We start from the raw sequence: 19654 nt of genomic DNA on the forward strand, positions 1-19654 counted from the left end.
CGTATGATTTTTCCTACTGATGCAGCCACAGTTAAACCTTAATGTGGGAGTGTTCATTTACCTGTTTCAATCAGTATGGTGTAGTGCAGCTCTGTCACCCCTTGGGTATTCGGGACCTGAGGTTAAGAAGGTCTCAAATGAAGAACCAGGTTTTGAGTCTCCTTTTTAAGTCTGCCAGGGAGGGTGCTGTTCATAGGTGGAAAGGCAGGTCATTCCAGGTCTTGGCTGCAATGTGGGAGAAGGAACAATTACCACTGTGGCTGCGACAAATGCAGGGTGTATGTGCGAGAGCTAGGGACTTCTAGCGCAGATGTCTGGCGGGTTAATGAAAGTTCACACAGTGTTTGATGTATGCCGGTCTCTGGTCATGTAAGGCTTTGTAGACATATGTGAGAATCTTGAACTGACATCTCATCTTGATAGGGAGCCAGTGGAGGTTCCTGAGGGGGGTGGTAATGTGGGTTTGTTTGGGAAGGTCGAGGATGAGTCTGGCTGCTGCGTTCTGTGTGTTCTGGACACTCTTGAGGAGTTGAGTGGAGATGCCGGCATGGAGGGCATTGCCGTAATCTAGCTAGCTAGTGACGAGGGCCTAGGTGAAGGAATTTTCTGGTGTTGACAGGGATCCATTTGAAGATTCTATGAAGCATGCATTGGGTAGGAAAGCAGGAAGAGGCGACTTCATTGATTTGGCGCTTCATGGTCGGTTTTCTGTCGATGATGATCCTGAAATTGCGGGCGTGGTCTACTGGTGTGAATGTGGGTGTGTGCTCGAAAGGCCACCAGCTGCTGTCCCATAAGGAGGTGTTTTCTCCTGAGATCAGCACTTCGGTCTTGACCGAGCTGAGCTTAAGGCAGTTGGTTCTCATTCAGTTGGCCACCTTGGTCATGGCCTTACAGAAGTTTGCTGGGTGACGCAGGGTTCTTCGGTGAACAAGATGATGAGTTGTGTGTCGTCTGTGCAGGACATGATGTTGAACCCATGGATCTGACAATGTGGGTGAGGGGGTTCATGTAAGTATTGAACAGGGTGGAGCTGAGGGATGAACCTTGGGGTATGCCACAGATGTTGCTCTTTGGTTCTGAGGTGAAGGGTGGCAGGTGGATTGTCTACATTCATCCTGTAAGGAAGGGGGCAATCCACTTGAGGACGTTCCCTTGGATGCTGATACGATTGAGTCTGCTGATGCGGAGGTGGGGGATACGGTGTCGAATGCCAAGGATCAAAAAGATCAGGGCTGCTGTCTCCCCGCATTGAGGAGGGATCTGATGCTGTCAGTGGCCATGATCAAGGCAGTCTCCGGACTGTGGTTGGTGCAGAAGCCAGATTGGAAGGTGTCAAGCAAGTTGTTTTCACCAGTTGTTCATCAAGGTTGATGGTCTTTTCAAGAACTTTGGTGGGGGTATTGGAGCAGAGAGATGGGGTGGTAACTTTTGAGTTTTCTGGGATCAGCAGAGGGTTTCTTCAGGAGGGATCTGACCTCCGCATGTTTCCATCTGTCAGGGAAGGTCGCTGTGGTGATGGAGGTGTTGAGAATGTTGATAAGTTCTGTGCAGATTTCTTTGGTTCTGAGGTTGAAAATATGGTAAGTGCATGGGTCGTTGGGAGCTCCGGAGTGGATGGTGGTTGTGGTGGTTTATGTGGTGAGCTGAGTCCATGAAGTGATTGCTTGGTTGGTCTGAGTGGGTGTGCAGAGGTTGTTAAAGTTGAAAGTATTGGGTTGCGGGTCTAAGTTGTTATAGATGGTGACTATCGTGCTGTGGAAATAATCTGTGAGGGTGTCACAGGGTTCTTGGGAAGAGTGAATTGAGTTCTCTGTGGCTGACGGGTAGGAGAATTCCTTGACTATGGTGAAGAGTTCCTTTGTGGGGCTGGCACTTGTTTCGATGCGGTCTGTGAGTGCTGCTCTTCCGTTTCCTTGATGCACTGATGTTCATTGTTGAAGGCTCATTTGTAGGTAGTTCGGCCAGGGGTATCTTGTGGTGGTGCCCCATTGTATTTCTAGTTGTTTGCAGTTGTGCTTCATGATTCTTAGTTCTGGTGTATACCATCTGGCTTGTCTTAAGGTTATGTTTGTTATGGCTGGCTTCATACGGGTGTCTCTATTGGCACAATTGGTGAAGTGGAGAAGTTCTAGATGGCTTGCTCTAGGTCTGACACAGCTTGGGGCTGGATGGTTTTGAGAGTTTGTGTCCACTGGGTCTCAGTCACTCTGTTTCAGTTGCGGTGAGAGGAGCTGGAGGGCTTGGTGGTGGTGCCCTGGGCACCTGTGATGGTGGAGTTCACAATGGCATGGTCGGTCCAGATGAGTTCTGTGACGTGGCTGTCACATGGGTTCAGCGTGTGTCCTGCTCTGTGTTTGGGGTCAGTGACCAGTTTGGGGAGGCCAATGTTGCTCATGTTCTCCAGGAGAGCTGTGTAGTTGGAATCGTTGTGGTTGTCGAGGAGGAAGTTATGCTCAGCAAACAAGATGTAATGGCATCACAGAAATTAGGTGAAGGACCAGGTGGTCTGTAGGCAAGGCTGCTTCTGATGGTCATCTTGGCATCAGTTAGGAGTTGGAAGTTGAGGTTTTCCATGATTGGTGTGGGGTCGTCTTCAGTGGTGATGCATCAGATAGTTTCTTTGTGGATGATGGTGATGCCTCCCGTGTTTGTGCAGTCTCAGTCTATCATCCTGTAGGCGTCTGGTGTTGCAGTGGGGATATCAGGGGGTGAGGAGGGGCTGAGCCAGGTCTTGGTGATGAAGATAACATCAGGGGAAAGGGTGATGATGGTGTTGCAGATTTCAGTGGCATGTTTGCAGAGAGATTGGGCATTGAGAGGAATGCACTGAAGCAGTTCTGATGCATTTGTGGTCTTCAGGGTGGGTGTGGGCAGGTGGTCCCATGTTACAGGAAAAGCATCAGTGTCAGCAGGTGAAGGGTCCTTCGGTTGATTGGGGAAGTGATGCATCAGTTGTTGTTGTGGCTTCTGAGATCCAAGGCTATGAGTTCAGTGGCAGAGTACTGGTGGGTGGCTGAAGGGCCAGGGTTCCTAGAGCTGGGCACAGTCCAGGCGTGGACTCGCACAGATAGGCTTGCCTTTGGCGCGACAAATGGGCAGAAAATATTAAGCAAAGTGATGCTGGCTAAACAAAGAGAGCTGGCTGTGCTCAGGCACTGGGGGAGCACCCGAGCACAAATTTTAGATTCTACCACTATGGATGCCATATTCCAATCATCTGCAATTGGTCCAGATCCCCATTGTCTCTATAGTAAGGTAGTGGTTTTCTCCGAACGGTCCACTTCTTCAGATCCCTTTTTGAGGAGGCTGCAGTGGATTTCAATGAAATGGTAGGCTTATTTTTGCCAGTAGCATGGCAGGTCAATAAACGTGATGTACTTCAATCTTTTGCTTCTGAACCAGTAGGCACACTGAACAAGGTTGGTCTGGCCTATAGGGCAGTCTGGCAGAGCCTGATGGGCTGGCCTTACAGGTCAGTGTGTAGGCTGGTGTTTGGCCAGGCTGTTTTTTGGCTGATTGTGGACCTGTTTTAAAGACTGCTGGGCTGGGTTTTACAGTTGATTTCCCCTGATACTAAAAAAACTTTGCCTGGCGCAAGCTAAAATCCTTGCAATATTCCATACCTTGCAAAACACTTACACAGCGTGTCTTTAAAAGTTACATTTGCCCCAATTTGCAATCTTGGGCAACTTTTGAGCTATCTAATTCACTAATGGTGACCACTTTTATTTTGGTTTCTGGGCCGATCTTCTGTCCCAGTCTGATCGTGAAACTAAAACACTGTCCACTTTTTCTGCTACTTCTGAGATCAAAGGCTTCCAGAATGGTCTAACTTCACAGTACTCCACACCGTATGGAAAAAATGCTCATCTGGAATCCCCACATGGCCATCTATCCTTCATCCCATCAAGCATATGGCCTTTTAGTGGAACAATGCATATATTTTTGCGTGTGCTAGGCATCCTAACCAGGTCCAGACAGACCTTTTCTTCAGGCAAGCACTTTCCTGGAGGGGCGGAGCCATTGGAGGCCGGTTTTGAAAGCCGAAATCTGATGCTGGTGCCTCAGTCAGTTCCTCCCCCATCCTCGAGAATAATTGCAGCGGGCACGGAGTGAGGTATGGGGGACGAGAGAGAGGGATGTAGAGAGAGCGCGATCATGGAGTAGAGACAGAGAATACGTGGATTGAAAGAGAAAGACAGAGCGAATAGATGAAGGGGGTGGGGCTGGTTGGAACATTTTTGCCAGGGCTGCTTTTGGTTGCCCAGTCTGGCCCTGGTTGGGGCCGTTTATTGCCTGGTATGTCTGTTCCTAGGGTCACCTCCCACTTTGCCTTTGGGTTAATGTCTCCCAAATACAATAGATGTAGGGCTGTATTGTGTACCAGAAAGTGTATAGTGGTTCTCCATATCAAGACTTCTGATATTTTAGCCAGCTCTCCAATATGAGTACTTCTAATAGATCATGAAAACATTCCTCTTCCTCCTAAAGTCTAATCGTTCCCCATGAACAAGGTAATGGAAATAATCATCAGTATCCCAACAAGTGATACTTAGTACACACTTCTATTTCAGCTGTCTAGCCTTTTATGAGGTGACTTTGGGGGCTTTGTTAGTCACAAATTGTCAGTGTGGATTATACCAAACAGAAGTCCTTTTATGTGAAGCCACTTACTGTTGCTTATATCCCACAGCCTCTCTGGCTATGTACTCTTTGTAGTATTGTGCCTCAATTTAGACCACAAATGTTGAAAGAATTAAATTATGGAATTAGGAGTACCCAGATTGCCTACAGCTTAAATAATGTGTGCCAACTGAGCAACCCCAACAATGTTTGTCTGTTGGAAAGTGGCAGCCATCTTTAAGACCTTGCAGCTTGGTTACATAGGTATCCGCATGCTGTGCTCCTGAGGCTGACAATAAGGCTGCCAGTGTAATAACTGAGCTGGGTCAGGGGAGCATATGGTTGGTCTTGGTGTAGGGCAAATGAAAGTATTCATATGTTACATACTAAATGAGTTCCAGTGGACATTGTACATGAAAATATCTGTAGATAATTTCAGACCATGAAGAAAATGAGGAGAGAGGAGGGATACAACGATCTGAACAGGACCACATGTTTGTGAAATAGGGAAGACTAAATTAAACTCTTGGTCTCCTGGTTCCAAAGTCTGCAGTATACGCTATTACCGTAGACTAAATGTGAGTCATATTTCCTACAGCTTCCGAAATTGTGTTATCTCTTTCTTTTTATGTAGCGCGACAAATCAGACTTGTGAAGGGCCTCAAGGAGGTAACAGTGCATGAAAAAGACTCTGCCTCCTTTGAAGTTGAGCTCTCCCATGATGATGTGGATGGATCCTGGATGAAGGATGGGCTGAAACTAAAACACGAGGAAAACTGCCGGATTTCTGCTTTCGGCAAAAAGCATTCTTTAACACTCTCTAAACTGAAGCTTGAAGAGTCTGGCCTAATCTCCTTCAAAGCTGAAGGAATCAGTACATCTGCAAGACTGACAGTCACAGGTAGGATCATAGCAGCTGGAATGTGAGCATTCAGTGTATGTCATTGATTTCGTAGCATTACTAAAAATGTTTAGTTAAAGTTTAGTCGTTTCTCAAATGTTCTTGTTTTTGATCTAGTCAATCTTCCTTATAATTCACATTATAAAGCGATGATTGGAAAAAGTACTTTTGTGCATTTTACATTATATTTTTCTAATTCATTATCAATAGTATGATTTAAAATGACAGCCCTGCATAGTAATGATTAACAGCAGTCTGTTTATTAAAAACCAAGTACCAATTTACAGTGGCATAAAACGAACTAGAGAAGAGTTCTGATGCTGAAAAAAATACATTTTTCATGTTTATTTAATAGAACCTCCAGTAACAATCAGCCATCCATTGGATAACATCAACTCCCCCGAGAAGGAGAAGGTGATATTTGAATGCGAACTTTCAAGACCCAATGTGGAAGTCAAATGGTTTAAGGTACAAAGTAGTTTTGTGGTTTTGGAAATTTTTGATGAGCTATTAAGGGAACTTTCTACTAAGGGAAACCTCCAAGCCTTAGTCACACGGTGCTAATTTAAAAGTTACTTAAAATGTGTCTTAAGCAGATGCGTTCTTGCCTGCTCACTAATGTACCATACAACTCAGAACTACATATACTTTCTTCACTGCCACTCCTTTTGGAGCCATCCTCCTCTGCTGTTACACAACAACACATCAATTCAAAGTACATACAGATGTGCTGGGTCAGTAAAAGGTTGTGAGATTAAAGTTAACATGGAAGTTCTACAGTTTCGATTTAGCCTTTGTATCAGAAATGTAGGAAAAAGACTTACTACTTGTTAAAGGGCAGAGAATCATTTTATTTTATTTACATGCACTTTAAATGTATTCATATATTAGAATTCCCATTGTCTAGTGTATATCTTTATATATGTGTAATGTCATAAAATAAAAGGAGTTGGGACAATCATCCATATTTTAGACTCTTTAATACAATGAAGCACATTTGCTTAATCATACTTCTGATCTCAGTCCAAGCGATAGCATAGGGCGTTTGCAGCTAGATATGGTTATCCCTTTCCCCAATAAAGGAGTTTATGATGTATGGGAACTTTAGAGCACATTTACATATTGTTCATTAAAACATGCTTTCTGAAAGCAACACATAATTATACTATTATTTGGCAGATACAGATTCGCCCAAAGAAGGACTAACATGATCCATTTTTGGCGCATATTTTGTTTACCATGTTGATGTTTCCACTGTAAGCAGTACATTTAAGACCCTCCTATTTTTTTTCTTTAAGGATGGCTCTCAATTACGGCCAAGCAAAAAAATAGGAATATTTTCACAGGGAAGAAAAAGGAGCCTCATAATTCACAAGTGTGAATATGATGATCAGGGAACCTACGTATGTGATGCGGTTGATGACAAGAGTTCAGCTATGCTGACAGTCCATGGTAAGTGTTGATTCAACATTGAGGTATGAAATTCGAGTATGTTTTCCTCCTGATAATACTTCTACACTGCTTGAGTTGGTTCAGCATCCGGACTTTATAAAATCCCAAAACCCATCCAATATGCTGCTCGCAGTTTCATGTTTTTCACAAATGCAAGAATAGAGTATGAATTGTATTAGATGCATTTCTAAGAATTACAGAATATGCCTTGTGTTTACCAGGAGTCTACTTACGTGCTTATCCAGTTACAGTTATAGTGAGTCTTGCATGCATTTAACCTATTTGTAAATGCTTTCAAATATTGACAGCTATGAGTACTGCATCAAAGAAGATGAAATAATTTGCTAATGAAATACAGTGAGTTTATGTGGAGTAATTGAGAATTAGGACATAGTTTTCCTTTATTCAAGGCTGACAATTTAGCCAGGTGACCACATCGCCATCTGTAGCAATCGTCTACACACATTATTTATCAAATCATCCCTTAGTCATGCCTTATCGAAAAAATAATTGTTTACTCCTAAATGACTTAGAAACATTTGTGGTGCATTAGGATAGAGTTCTGAAGGTAGTAGCTTCAGATTCTTTGTTGATCTTGACTACGGCAATGCCGTCTATGTCGGAACCTCCAGGAAGAACCTGTGCTAGCTGCAACAAATTCAGAACGCCGCCGCCAGACACGTCCTGAACATCCCGCGCTGAGAACACATTTCAGAACACATAAAAGACCTCCACTGGCTCACCATTGAGAAGAGGATCAACTTCAAACTCCTCGTACACGCCTACAGAGCCCCAGCTACCTCAACCACCACATCACCTGGTACTGCCCTTCCAGACCTCTCCGCTCATCCCAGCAGATGCTCTCAAATGAACCTTGCATAAATAAGTCCTTGGCTGGAGGAAGATCTTTCACCTACCTGGCAGCAAGATGTTGGAACACCTTATCTCTTCACCTCAGACAGTCACCATCGCTACCTCACTTCAGGAAGGACCTCAAGACCTGGCTCTTCGACTTAACCCAGAGGACATACCCTTCAGCACCTTGAGACCCTATGGGTGTGTAGCGTGCTCTAAAAAAATTATTTGATTTGATCTTGTTCTAGAGGTAGATCTTCAGTCGGAGGGTCTGCCCTGCAACTCCGGCATCTACTCCTCCTCAGAGACAGACCTACTGGAAGTAGTGCTGGTACTGGATTTGGGTATGATGCCACAGTGGAGGTTGAGGAGGTGCTTCTGGTCTTCCCATCCCAAATTGTGGCCTTCATTCAGGCAATGTTGGTGTCCTTCAGAAAGAACTCCCCTCTGGCTGTCTCTGGTGCCACTGCATGCCCCAAGAAGCTCGGTCTACTACTGGCAGACCTGCCACAACACTGGTTGACCCCATCTTGAGGCCTCTTGATACCAGTTAAGTGGCAGATGTACCATCTTCCCAGCCAGAGGCCATGCTGCTACTGTGATGACTTTGGATTTACCACAATGAATTTTCCTGAGACCAAGGCCCTTCTAGTTAGTCCAGATGCTAGGTGCAGAGATTGTTGAAAGAAGAGGTTTGTGGCCCTCACTCTATCTTGAGTGCTATGGCAGACTTTTCTGATTGATACTGTAGCTGCAGTTTCTTTACCGCTACACCTTTCTCCTCTTTCTGAGAAGTGATCATGCAACTGTTTGTAATAAGGTCCCAAAGTTTGATGCACTGCATCCTTTTGATAATTTTAGCAGATGCCATCTCAGGCTCAGTGGCATAGAAAAAAGGATGGGGAACTGATGTCTGTGTGCCACTGTGCTGCATTGTGTGACTCAGCGGTGTCATGTCCAAGGTCATGTCTGAAGTCAAGACATAGTTGTGGTACAGCGTAAGGGAGAGCTGTTGCAATGCTTAAAAATTCATACTGACACCTAGAGGTGCTTCAATAGAGTGTACCTACCAGAAAGAGCACTCCTGTTACTTACGTACTTCCCTTCTTGATCCCACTGTTAAGCTTCTGAGAAGGATTATACTGCATAGTCTAGAGGATTGAGCTCTGTTTTTCCATGCAATTTTTGCAGTTCTTCAGTTGCAGACCCAGAATGGTTTGCAAAGATTAATGTCAAAATATGTGACTTTTATGGGGTTGTTTGGACTGGTTAGTAATCTTAGATATGTGACTTTTATGGGGTTGTTTGAACTGGTTATTAATCTTAAATCCAGGGCTATGGCTATTGTGAGCCATATTGTCAAATTTAGCATATCTTTCAAACCACTGGAAATAATTGAATCCTTAAATTATTTTGGGGTTTTCTTCAATTCTAATATGAGTTGGTCTCCCCTTATGAGATGTTTGCTCAGTAAGACCAGCAGAGTGAATGGAGGTATATATTTCTTTGTTGCAAAGTGTTGTGCATGTACCTTCTCCCTTAGAAGTCTATAAAGCAAAAGCTGTATCTATTGCTACGTACTGAGCTGGCATATGATGCTACATTCAGACATTACAGACCTAAAAGAATGGCTTTTTGAAGAACATTCTGTGTCTACCACCAGGAATCCCTTTGTATGGCTGTCATGAGGAGACTGCATGAGAGTGTAAATGGGTTCCTGTTTCCCTGTGACTCTTGGTCTGGACTAACTCTTGGTCTGGACTAACTTGCACAAACCCTTAATGAAGTGCATTTTGTGGTAGACAGTGATGATGTCAAAAGCTCATTTTTTCCTCCAAAGAAATTACATAAGAAACACTGTAATTCAACTAAGCTTTGAGTATTTTGTTGACACCCCACATTTGATTAATGTAAAGGGTATTCAGCTGATGGCATCAAGGTTAAGTGCTGGTGTAATCTTAAAAAGAGAAAATGCTGTGCTCCTTAACCTGCCAGTCATGTAGGGTTTATGTTCTTTCTAAGTCTTGCTTAGGTATAGAGCCATACTTCGATTGGATATAAGTTGAAGCAAACAAGTTTTACTTTCTCATTTTAGTATGGAACTGGTCTGCGAGAGAGTTAGGGCCAGATGTACAAAAGTTTTTTGAGGTCACAAATGGCCCAGTTCACAGAATCTGTATGGTTGTGAGCACAAAAAAACAACTAATTTAAATATACAAAACGCAAAATATGATTCAGTAATTTGTTACTGAATCGCAATTGGCAGTTAGCTATTTGGTATTTGAGAGGGGTGTGTTTAGAGTGTCCCTTCCAAACACCGATTCTCTGTGGTACGTAGTAATGTTTTGCAACCATATTCCAGTCGCAAAACATTAACACTATACTCTACTATACAAACTTAGTGGTAACTCGTTTGCAAACTAGAAAGGTCCTGAATGGACGCTTTTGCCAACACTTTCCCATTTGAGAATGAGATTTGTAAGAGTAGGCAGCAGTCCTATGGAACTGTTTGCTCCCATGCAGGACTGCTTCCCCTGTACTATATGACTATATTAAACAGTTTTGCATTTTGATCATGTTTTTTAATGTTTATAATTTTTTGGGTATGTTTTTATGACATTTGATGCTGCTTCTGCTGGTGATGTGAAAATTGTACATGTGATTTATACGATCTCCTTGGTTTGTGATATTTACTGCTTTCGATGGGCCAAAACTCGAATGGACTCAAATGGAGATAAAGTGATTTGCCCTTGATCATGGATTGTCAGCAAGATAGGATTCAAACTCAGGTCTCCTGGAATCATTCTTAAGTGTTGAAGCTGGAATTCTGATTAATTTAATTTCATGTTTTCCTCAGGAAGTTAGAGATCCGCTTGTGAACTATAATTTCTTGAAGGGCCTTCTCTCATGGAATGAACAACAGATTGGTGAAAAACCATGACACTGTCCCAGTATTATGATAGACTCAGCACACTGATTAGCCCCAGTAGCATTACAAGTGAAATGTTTTTGCAACACCCAACATTTAAGGTATGCGCTGTTAAATAATCCATATATATTACCTACTGGTGGTTGCCAGTTATAATTAGGATCATGTTTCAATAGAAAAAGCATTTTTTGACTTGCCTATATCTTTGGCACCGTTTGAGAAATCTTCACTAAATTTCCCCCAAAAAAGTGTGCCAGTGATTCTTGTTGCACATGGAAAGTTTCAGGGTGATCCATCAAGTGGGGGCCAAGAAAAAGGGGGGGGTCAAAAAATTGCATTTCTCATGTTAATTCCCTTAGGACCTTTAGACACAACTACAGCTCGAACCGCAAGACAAAATTACACCAAATTTAGCAGAAAGCTAGCTTTCTGTATGCAGATTGTGCTTTCACCTAAATGTGTGTAAATCAGTCCAGTATGTCTGGAGATATTGAAGGGAAAATACATTAGAATATGTCTGGCCACAAATATATCGCAAATATTCACAAACATTTGCAAATGTGTGCAAATAGAAGCACTGAAATTGGCTGGCCACAACCTGACTAGAAAGTTGCTGCTGCCATTTTATGTTATCGGGGGGGGCGAAAATAGAAATGATAAGTGGTATAATGGGTCAGCGTGGGGGTACCCTGAACACAGGGGTGTGATATAGGGGTGTTTTAGGGTCAAATTATAGATTTAAATTGATTTATCATGCGTGATATCCTCGAATATCCTTGAATATTCGAAGATGTTTGAGGATATTCGAGGATATGAAAAAAAAATTCACAGTCTAATTCATACACTAATTCATTCCCTCATGATTGCACTCAGACTCATGAGACCACTCACACACCCACTCAGACACTTATGCACCCACTCAGACTTACTCATAGACACACACACCCATTTTCAGACCCACTCAGACACTCATGCACCCACTCACAGAGACAGGCCCTGTGGCCAACCCCAGCTGTGCACGGCTAAAGGCACAGTCACCCACACATACTGGGATGACGCAGGATGATGCAGACCCCTGGGATCTATGCGACCCACCAGTTTCGGACAACAGTCCTGAGTGTTACCCTTCAAAGCCTTCACCTCCAGAAGATAGAACATCTTACACACAAGTACTGGCCAGAGCAGCAACATTTCATAATGTCACTATGCACTCAGAACCAGTGGAGGATGACTTTCTTTTTAACACACTGGCATCCACGCATGCTTCGCATCAAAGCCTGCCAATGTTACCGGGCATGCTTAAGCATGCCCAACAGGTCTTTCAGGAACCGGTGAAAGGAAGGGCCATTACACCAAGGGTCGAGAAAAAATACAAACCTCCCCCGTCAGACCCTGTGTTTATTACACAACAGCTCCCTCCAGCCTCAGTTGTAGTGGAGGCCGCAAGAAAGCGGGCAAATTCTCAATCATCAGGGGATGCGCCACCCCCTGATTAAGAAAGCCATAAGTTCGATGCGGCGGGAAAAAGAGTGGCATCACAAGCGGCCAACCAGTGGCGTATCGCCAATTCACAAGCCCTCCTCGCCCATTACGACAGAGCACATTGGGACGAGATGAAGGATATTATCCAACATTTACCAAAGGAGCATCAGAAGCGTGCTCAACAGGTGGTGGAGGAGGGACAGGCCATCTCCAACAACCAGATCCGCTCTGCACTGGACTCTGCTGATACAGCTGCACGGACTGTGAATACAGCAGTTACCATCAGGAGGCATGCATGGCTACGAAGTTCTGGTTTTAAGCCAGAAATACAGCAGGCGGTATTAAATATGCTGTTCAGCCAACACCAACTATTTGGGCCGGAGGTGGACACCGCAATAGAGAAAATGAAGAAGGACACAGACACGGCCAAAGCCATGGGCACACTCTATTCTTCCCAGTATAGGGGAACATTTAGGAAGCCACAGTTTAGGGGAGGGTTTAGACACCAACCCTCAGAGCCATCCACCTCCCAAACAAAACCCACTTAACAGTCTCAGTACCAGAGAGGGGGGTTTCGTGGTTCCTACAGGGGACAGTACCCAAGAGCAAGGGGAAAATTTCAGACTGCCAAGCAGACCCCCAGTAACAAACAGTGACTTCAATGTCACACTCCCCCAACACACATCACCAGTGGGGGGGAGATTAACAAAATACCACAACAATTGGTCAGACATTACCACGGACACATGGGTTCTATCAATTATCCAACATGGTTACTGCATAGAGTTCACACAAATCCCTCCAGATGTTCCCCCAAGCACGCACAAACTGTTGACACAACATCTAGACCTACTACAAATAGAGGTGCAAGCACTACCAGCAAAACAAGGCATAGAACTAGTACCCCATCATCAAAAAGGAACAGAGATTTACTCCCTATATTTCCTTATTCCCAAAAAAGACAAAACGTTAAGGCCAATTCTAGATCTCAAAACGTTAAATCTCTTCATCAAATCAGATCATTTCCACATGGTCTCACTACAGGACGTAGTTCCCTTACTAAAACAGGGAGTATACATGGCAACACTGGATCTAAAGGATGCGTAATTTCACATACCCATTCATCCATCTCACAGGAAGTACCTCAGATTTGTAATACAGGGCAACCATTACCAATTCAAAGTATTACCCTTCAGGATAACAACAGCACCCAGAGTATTCACAAAATGCCTAGCTGTAGTAGCAGCTCATATAAGGAGACATCACATGCATTGTAGGAAGTTGGCTCTGTATGTGCTATTTCAAAGTAAGGAATAGCATGCACAGAGTCCAAGGGTTCCCCTTAGAGGTAAAATAGTGGTAAAAATAGATAATACTAATGCTCTATTTTGTGGTAGTGTGGTCGAGCAGTAGGCTTATCCAAGGAGTAGTGTTAAGCATTTGTTGTACATACACATAGACAATAAATGAGGTACACACACTCAGAGACAAATCCAGCCAATAGGTTTTTGTATAGAAAAATATCTTTTCTTAGTTTATTTTAAGAACCACAGGTTCAAATTCTACATGTAATATCTCATTTGAAAGGTATTGCAGGTAAGTACTTTAGGAACTTTAAATCATAAAAATTGCATGTATACTTTTCAAGTTATTGACAAATAGCTGTTTTAAAAGTGGACACAGTGCAATTTTCACAGTTCCTAGGGGAGGTAAGTTTTTGTTAGTTTTACCAGGTAAGTAAGACACTTACAGGGTTCAGTTCTTGGTCCAAGGTAGCCCACCGTTGGGGGTTCAGAGCAACCCCAAAGTCACCACACCAGCAGCTCAGGGCCGGTCGGGTGCAGAGTTCAAAGTGGTGCCCAAAACACATAGGCTAGAATGGAGAGAAGGGGGTGCCCCGGTTCCGGTCTGCTTGCAGGTAAGTACCCGCGTCTTCGGAGGGCAGACCAGGGGGGTTTTGTAGGGCACCGGGGGGGACACAAGCCCACACAGAAATTTCACCCTCAGCAGCACGGGGGCGGCCGGGTGCAGTGTAGAAACAAGCGTCGGGTTCGCAATGTTAGTCTATGAGAGATCTCGGGATCTCTTCAGCGCTGCAGGCAGGCAAGGGGGGGGTTCCTCGGGGAAACCTCCACTTGGGCAAGGGAGAGGGACTCCTGGGGGTCACTTCTCCAGTGAAAGTCCGGTCCGTCAGGTCTTGGGGGCTGCGGGTGCAGGGTCTCTCCCAGGCGTCGGGACTTAGGATTCAAAGAGTCGCGGTCAGGGGAAGCCTCGGGATTCCCTCTGCAGGCGGCGCTGTGGGGGCTCAGGGGGGACAGGTTTTGGTACTCACAGTATCAGAGTAGTCCTGGGGTCCCTCCTGAGGTGTCGGATCTCCACCAGCCGAGTCGGGGTCGCCGGGTGCAGTGTTGCAAGTCTCACGCTTCTTGCGGGGAGCTTGCAGGGTTCTTTCAAGGCTGCTGGAAACAAAGTTGCAGCCTTTCTTGGAGCAGGTCCGCTGTCCTCGGGAGTTTCTTGTCTTTTCGAAGCAGGGGCAGTCCTCAGAGGATGTCGAGGTCGCTGGTCCCTTTGGAAGGCGTCGCTGGAGCAGGATCTTTGGAAGGCAGGAGACAGGCCGGTGAGTTTCTGGAGCCAAAGCAGTTGTTGTCTTCTGGTCTTCCTCTGCAGGGGTTTTCAGCTAGGCAGTCCTTCTTCTTGCAGTTGCAGGAATCTAATTTTCTAGGGTTCAGGGTAGCCCTTAAATACTAAATTTAAGGGCGTGTTTAGGTCTGGGGGGTTAGTAGCCAATGGCTACTAGCCCTGAGGGTGGGTACACCCTCTTTGTGCCTCCTCCCAAGGGGAGGGGGTCACAATCCTAACCCTATTGGGGGAATCCTCCATCTGCAAAATGGAGGATTTCTAAAAGTTAGAGTCACTTCAGCTCAGGACACCTTAGGGGCTGTCCTGACTGGCCAGTGACTCCTCCTTGTTGCTTTCTTTGTTCCCTCCAGCCTTGCCGCCAAAAGTGGGTGCCGTGGCCGGAGGGGGCGGGCAACTCCACTAAGCTGGAGTGCCCTGCTGGGCTGTGACAAAGGGGTGAGCCTTTGAGGCTCACCGCCAGGTGTCACAGCTCCTGCCTGGGGGAGGTGTTAGCATCTCCACCCAGTGCAGGCTTTGTTACTGGCCTCAGAGTGACAAAGGCACTCTCCCCATGGGGCCAGCAACATGTCTCTGGTGTGGCAGGCTGCTGGAACTAGTCAGCCTACACAGACAGTCGGTTAAGTTTCAGGGGGCACCTCTAAGGTGCCCTCTGTGGTGTATTTTGTAATAAAATGTACACTGGCATCAGTATGCATTTATTGTGCTGAGAAGTTTGATACCAAACTTCCCAGTTTTCAGTGTAGCCATTATGGTGCTGTGGAGTTCGTGTTTGACAGACTCCCAGACCATATACTCTTATGGCTACCCTGCACTTACAATGTCTAAGGTTTTGTTTAGACACTGTAGGGGTACCATGCTCATGCACTGGTACCCTAACCTATGGTATAGTGCACCCTGCCTTAGGGCTGTAAGGCCTGCTAGAGGGGTGTCTTACCTATACTGCATAGGCAGTGAGAGGCTGGCATGGCACCCTGAGGGGAGTGCCATGTCGACTTACTCGTTTTGTCCTCACTAGCACACACAAGCTGGCAAGCAGTGTGTCTGTGCTGAGTGAGAGGTCTCCAGGGTGGCATAAGACATGCTGCAGCCCTTAGAGACCTTCCTTGGCATCAGGGCCCTGGGTACTAGAAGTACCAGTTACAAGGGACTTATCTGGATGCCAGGGTCTGCCAATTGTGGATACAAAAGTACAGGTTAGGGAAAGAACACTGGTGCTGGGGCCTGGTTAGCAGGCCTCAGCACACTTTCAATTGTAAACATAGCATCAGCAAAGGCAAAAAGTCAGGGGGCTACCATGCCAAGGAGGCATTTCCTTACATGCATGTATTCCCGTATCTAGACGATTGGCTAATAAAGGCCAACACTCAACACCGGTGTCAAAGTCACACACAGTATGTAATAGATACTCTACACAAACTAGGGTTTTCTATAAATTACCAACAATCTCACTTGCAACCATCCCAAATACAACAATACTTGGGAGCCACACTCAACACGCAAAAAGCAATTGCCATTCCAAGTCCACAAAGAGTTAAATTGTTCAAAATATAAGGTCAAGCATGCAACCAAACCAACAATACACGGTCAGGTTTGTAATGAAACTACTAGGCATGATGTCCTCATGCATCACTATTGTCCCAAACGCACGGCTACACATGCGGCCCTTACAACAGTGCCTAGCAAAACAATGGACGCAGACACAGGGTCAAATACAAGATCTAGTGTTGATAGACCGCCAAACACACTCTTCGCTTCAGTGGTGGAACCCTGTAAATTTAAACAAAGGGCGACCATTTCAAGAGCCAGTGCCTCACTCCATTATCACAACAGATGCTTCCATGATTGGGTGGGGAGCACACCTCAACAATCACAGTCTACAAGGTCAATGGGACAGTCAACAAAAACAACTTCACATAAATCTCTTAGAACTACTAGCAGTCTTTCTAGCACTAAAAGCCTTTGAACCCCTTCTAGTCCACAAACACCTTCTTGTCAAAACAGACAATATCACAACAATGTGCTATTTAAACAAACAAGGGGGGACACACTCGTCACAGCTGTGTCTCCTAGCACAAACAATTTGGCATTGGGCAATTCACAACAACATTCGCCTGAAAGCACAATATATACCAGGCATTCACAATCAGTTAGCCGACAATCTCAGTCGAGATCACCAGCAAACTCACGAGTGGGAGACACATCCCCAGATTCTACAAGATTACTTCTACCGCTGGGGGACACCAGACATAGATCTGTTTGCAACAACAACAAAAAACGCAAAATGCCAAAACTTCGCATCCAGGTTCCCACACCCTCAGTCCAAGGGCAATGCTCTATGGATCAGTTGGTTAGGGATATTTGCTTACGCTTTTCCCTCTCTCCCGCTCATTCCTTTCCTAGTCAACAAACTGAGTCAAAACAAACTCAAACTAATACTCATAGCGCCAACGTGGGCTCGCCAACCGTGGTACACCACACTGCTGGACTTCTCAGTAGTACCTCACATCAAACTCCCAAACAGACCAGATCTGTTAACACAACACAAACAACAGATCAGACACCCCAATCCAGCATTGCTCAACCTAGCAACCTGGCTCCTGAAGTCTTAGAATTTGGCTATCTAAACCTTTCAAATGAGTGTATGGAAGTCATTAAATGGGCAAGAAAACCGACAACAAGGCATTGTTATGCTAATAAATGGAAAAGGTTTGTTTTCTACTGCCAAGCAAATCAAATCACGCCGTTAGAGGCCTCCATACAAAACATTGTGAGTTACTTACTACACTTACAAAAAGTTAATCTTGCTTTTTCTTCCATCAAAATTCATCTCACTGCAATCTCTGCTTACCTGCAGATTAAACATACAAAGTCACTTTTTAGAATCCCAGTTATTAAAGCCTTTATGGAAGGACTAAAAAGGATCATACCTCCAAGAACCCCACCAGTACCCTTGTGGACTCTTAATATTGTACTTACACGACTCATTGGTCCACCGTTTGAACCCATGCATTCTTGTCAAATCCAATTCTTAACTTGTGTAGGAAGTTGGCTCTGTATGTGCTATTTCAAAGTAAGGAATAGCATGCACAGAGTCCAAGGGTTCCCCTTAGAGGTAAGATAGTGGCAAAAAGAGATAATACTAATGCTCTGTTTTGTGGTAGTGTGGTCGAGCAGTAGGCTTATCCAAGGAGTAGTGTTAAGCATTTGTTGTACATACACATAGACAATAAATGAGGTACACACACTCAGAGACAAATCCAGCCAATAGGTTTTTGTATAGAAAAATATCTTTTCTTAGTTTATTTTAAGAACCACAGGTTCAAATTCTACATGTAATATCTCATTTGAAAGGTATTGCAGGTAAGTACTTTAGGAACTTTAAATCATAAAAATTGCATGTATACTTTTCAAGTTATTGACAAATAGCTGTTTTAAAAGTGGACACAGTGCAATTTTCACAGTTCCTAGGGGAGGTAAGTTTTTGTTAGTTTTACCAGGTAAGTAAGACACTTACAGGGTTCAGTTCTTGGTCCAAGGTAGCCCACCGTTGGGGGTTCAGAGCAACCCCAAAGTCACCACACCAGCAGCTCAGGGCCGGTCGGGTGCAGAGTTCAAAGTGGTGCCCAAAACACATAGGCTAGAATGGAGAGAAGGGGGTGCCCCGGTTCCGGTCTGCTTGCAGGTAAGTACCCGCGTCTTCGGAGGGCAGACCAGGGGGGTTTTGTAGGGCACCGGGGGGGACACAAGCCCACACAGAAATTTCACCCTCAGCAGCACGGGGGCGGCCGGGTGCAGTGTAGAAACAAGCGTCGGGTTCGCAATGTTAGTCTATGAGAGATCTCGGGATCTCTTCAGCGCTGCAGGCAGGCAAGGGGGGGGTTCCTCGGGGAAACCTCCACTTGGGCAAGGGAGAGGGACTCCTGGGGGTCACTTCTCCAGTGAAAGTCCGGTCCGTCAGGTCTTGGGGGCTGCGGGTGCAGGGTCTCTCCCAGGCGTCGGGACTTAGGATTCAAAGAGTCGCGGTCAGGGGAAGCCTCGGGATTCCCTCTGCAGGCGGCGCTGTGGGGGCTCAGGGGGGACAGGTTTTGGTACTCACAGTATCAGAGTAGTCCTGGGGTCCCTCCTGAGGTGTCGGATCTCCACCAGCCGAGTCGGGGTCGCCGGGTGCAGTGTTGCAAGTCTCACGCTTCTTGCGGGGAGCTTGCAGGGTTCTTTCAAGGCTGCTGGAAACAAAGTTGCAGCCTTTCTTGGAGCAGGTCCGCTGTCCTCGGGAGTTTCTTGTCTTTTCGAAGCAGGGGCAGTCCTCAGAGGATGTCGAGGTCGCTGGTCCCTTTGGAAGGCGTCGCTGGAGCAGGATCTTTGGAAGGCAGGAGACAGGCCGGTGAGTTTCTGGAGCCAAAGCAGTTGTTGTCTTCTGGTCTTCCTCTGCAGGGGTTTTCAGCTAGGCAGTCCTTCTTCTTGCAGTTGCAGGAATCTAATTTTCTAGGGTTCAGGGTAGCCCTTAAATACTAAATTTAAGGGCGTGTTTAGGTCTGGGGGGTTAGTAGCCAATGGCTACTAGCCCTGAGGGTGGGTACACCCTCTTTGTGCCTCCTCCCAAGGGGAGGGGGTCACAATCCTAACCCTATTGGGGGAATCCTCCATCTGCAAAATGGAGGATTTCTAAAAGTTAGAGTCACTTCAGCTCAGGACACCTTAGGGGCTGTCCTGACTGGCCAGTGACTCCTCCTTGTTGCTTTCTTTGTTCCCTCCAGCCTTGCCGCCAAAAG

The 19654-nt window shown here is 45.4% G+C and overlaps 1 protein-coding gene across 2 annotated transcripts in view; it reads left to right on the forward strand.

Moving 5' to 3' along the window:
• Window positions 1–19654, forward strand: part of OBSCN (obscurin, cytoskeletal calmodulin and titin-interacting RhoGEF) — a 1961032-nt gene that overhangs the window by 408690 nt on the left and 1532688 nt on the right. For both annotated transcript variants that reach the window (XM_069211034.1, XM_069211033.1), the window contains 3 exons: window positions 5261–5527; window positions 5883–5995; window positions 6826–6979. In XM_069211034.1, the coding sequence (XP_069067135.1) occupies window positions 5261–5527; window positions 5883–5995; window positions 6826–6979 (534 nt within the window). The remainder of the gene's footprint in view (window positions 1–5260; window positions 5528–5882; window positions 5996–6825; window positions 6980–19654) is intronic.

The sequence above is a fragment of the Pleurodeles waltl genome, chromosome 10 (assembly GCF_031143425.1).
Source record: "Pleurodeles waltl isolate 20211129_DDA chromosome 10, aPleWal1.hap1.20221129, whole genome shotgun sequence".
NCBI classification, from domain to species: Eukaryota; Metazoa; Chordata; class Amphibia; order Caudata; family Salamandridae; genus Pleurodeles; species Pleurodeles waltl.